Source organism: Poecilia formosa, unplaced genomic scaffold (assembly GCF_000485575.1).
Source record: "Poecilia formosa unplaced genomic scaffold, Poecilia_formosa-5.1.2 Scaffold88, whole genome shotgun sequence".
In the NCBI taxonomy this organism is placed as follows: domain Eukaryota; kingdom Metazoa; phylum Chordata; class Actinopteri; order Cyprinodontiformes; family Poeciliidae; genus Poecilia; species Poecilia formosa.
In genome coordinates, this window is record NW_006800027.1 from 1,066,405 (window position 1) to 1,069,205 (window position 2,801).

Consider the following 2,801-nt stretch of genomic DNA (forward strand, 5'->3'; position numbering starts at 1 on the left):
CTCATAAATACTGAAAATACTCATAATTCTAAATCTAAAGTATCTGTTATAATTATCAATCGACCACAAATGAATTCATTCTCTATTCCTAATGCAATAAAATGCACAGACAATTTAATACTGAATAATTTATTAAAGAAATAATTAGGGCTACAGAACAAACAGGCCAAAGAATCACTCATTTTAAGCACATCACCTGAAGAAAACAAACACAAGAGCAATTTTCTCCCTTAACAGTTGCTGTTGGTTGAAGTCCCACTGGAACTGCCGCTGCTCTCTCCAAGGTCCACTTCCTCTTCCACCTCATGTAGGTCATCCATTACCTCCAGGCTCTCACATATTAACCCTATTTGCCTCTTCATGTGGGCCATGGTGCTTTGCATCCTTTTCATCTTCCTATGCAGGGCCGTGGCGATGGCCCGGTGGTTCCTCTGCCTGGCCTCGTACTCCTGCCTCAGCTGTTTGTAGCAGTTGTGCTGAGTCTGGGTGCTGTGAGTGAGTATTGTCCCACAGCCCATGTGGCAGGGCTGCCGCCAGTGCTCACAGTGGCGCGCGTGGGTGTCCATGTCCCTGCGCAGGAGCTGCGCCCTGCAGCCCTGGTACGGGCAGGGGATGAGCTCGTACTGGCAGGTCATGCTGTGACAGTACTGCTCTGAGAGGGAAAAGGTCTCTGCACAGCCACGGATCTCGTTTTTACACTGCGACAGAGATACACACACACAGATCTTTTTTTTTTTTAACAATTACATAATTTAAATTAAGCACACAATATTTGGCAGAGTAACTTAGGAAACAAAGGAATTAACTCATATTGAATTAATGTCAACAAATGTGAAATAAGCATTACATTCCCAACATCAAGTTTGTTTGAGTAGTCAGTCATATAGGGTATAGGGCAAACAAACCCTACAAAATAATCTTAAGCTAATAAGATATTGAAGTGAAATGTCTAATAAAGGATATGACAGTCCACAAACACTCTTAAACTGGTTTGAATTTCCTACCTTTACTTTCAAGCGTCCAATTGATTTGCTCAGCTTGAACATGACAAAGATCAGGCTTGGGTTTACCGGCTTCCTGCAGCAGGGGCAGGTCTCCTGTCTGCACAAGATAAATATCAGCTTGTCGTCGCTTCTCCACTTGAGCAATAAATGAAAGTTCATATTTCAAAACTGATTAGATGTAAAGTGTCGTAGACCTTTTCAGCCACTGTAAGATGCATTTCTTGCAGAAGATATGGTGGCATGCGCTTCTTACTGGACATCTGAGGACGCCCTGACAAATGGTGCAGATCAAATCGTAGTCTGGAGGGTCTACAAACAGCTCCACGTCGTAGCCCCCACTCTGTGCTGAAACGTCTGGGTCGGCCTAGTGCAGTGTCAAATCTTTATTATAGCATAGATTTTGCTGAACAACATTCGGTTATGGAGTAAAAGCAACACAGGAAAACTGAAACAACTGAGAACAATTAGAAATGAAGCAACGTGTTCTCTCTAACATCATGTCCCCACAGCTCCCTACAACAGCTCTTTGGTATAAAGGAAGGGACAACAAAACAGAATTGTTCTGGAAAGTCATATGACCAATCACATGATTACAAAAAAATAAACACTATACAGAGCAATTTTCTTCCCTTTTCGTCATTAATTAATTCCTATTATTTTAACATCATGTTTAGCTTAATTTTTTAATTAATTCAAATATGAACTGTAATAATAAAGAAGCATTTGCTTTTTTAGTTGGAGCAAAATACAAATCTCTCCTTTCTCAGAGATTTTACCATTGCCTATGTTTCTAATTTTTTAAATATAATTTGTTTATGGTATCCATAATAAATAAATATATAAATAAAATACAACTAAAGCAAATAAACCGGTGTTTACTTACCATGATAACTCCTCGTCCCTTATGGTGTTTCCATTCTCGGCGCTGCTTTACTCCATATTATCGATCTCTCACATGTCACACACAGACACACACCCTTGTTATCAATACAACACACACATGAACATTCCTGACAGAACATGAAGAAGAGAGTGCGCCCGGAAAAATGGAGACTTTAGTTTTTACTGTAGGCAGCGTCCTTTCCCTGCTGTTCTAGCATCAAACTCAACTTCCCGTATCTAACGGGGACTTTTAAAACCTGCACCTGCCTATTGTTGTGACTGAGCCCATATAAAATATTTTAAATCTGTCTACAGTAATCTTAGTAACTCTGTTTACTCAGTATAAAAAAAAACATTTCAGAGGTAGGACTGGGATCATGTTTTTTTTCTAGCAAAGGTAACAAACAGGTTGGCACGACAATGAAGCCGCCATATTGGAGAGGGACACCTGAGATCACATATTAAGTCTTTCAACACCCCATCTTCAGTAAACCTCTGGATGGGAGAGGGGTTCATCGTGCATGTTATTCAACTTGCTGAAGTGGCATATTTTTAAACAAAAAGTTTTTCTTCTAATTATTATTATTTTTTATTTCATCAATGCATATATTTATTGATAATAATGTATTCTCATTTACAAATCAATGCCACTGGTAGCTTATCTGACATGGAACATCATCAATGTTTCTCTTGTGCAAATAACATATTTAAATAGTTTATCAAGATTTTATAACTATATCATTGCGGGGTCAACACTGCAACCACTTATTTTCCGTGGTTTCCTGCTTAACTTTCAAGTGTATACGTTATTTTATTTTCTACAACAGAAACATCAGGCATTTCCATGTAAACCTCCTCCACAAACGTGGCGGACGAGTTAGCGTACGTACCTTCTAACAGGACTGTACGTAGTGT

General features: G+C 39.2%; 1 protein-coding gene across 1 annotated transcript; it reads right to left on the minus strand.

Annotated features, from left to right (window-relative positions):
- Window positions 1-113: 113 nt before the first annotated feature.
- On the minus strand, window positions 114-2,340 carry rnf151 (ring finger protein 151). Its single transcript, XM_007557386.2, has 4 exons — window positions 1,888-2,340; window positions 1,199-1,368; window positions 1,005-1,101; window positions 114-698 (listed from the first exon to the last, which is right to left on the minus strand). Exons 1-4 carry the CDS (start codon window positions 1,888-1,890, stop codon window positions 231-233), a joined length of 738 nt encoding a protein of 245 aa, XP_007557448.1. The 5' UTR covers window positions 1,891-2,340; the 3' UTR covers window positions 114-230.
- Window positions 2,341-2,801: the final 461 nt, after the last annotated feature.

What these genes read in the sequence shown, in the direction of transcription:
- rnf151 (XM_007557386.2), bottom strand. An exon ending in ATCTTACAGTGGCTGAAAAG is followed by an intron (nt 1,102 to 1,198) that starts GTCTACGACACT and finishes TATCTTGTGCAG; the next exon opens with ACAGGAGACCTGCCCCTGCT. An exon ending in TTGGACGCTTGAAAGTAAAG is followed by an intron (nt 699 to 1,004) that starts GTAGGAAATTCA and finishes TCTCTGTCGCAG; the next exon opens with TGTAAAAACGAGATCCGTGG.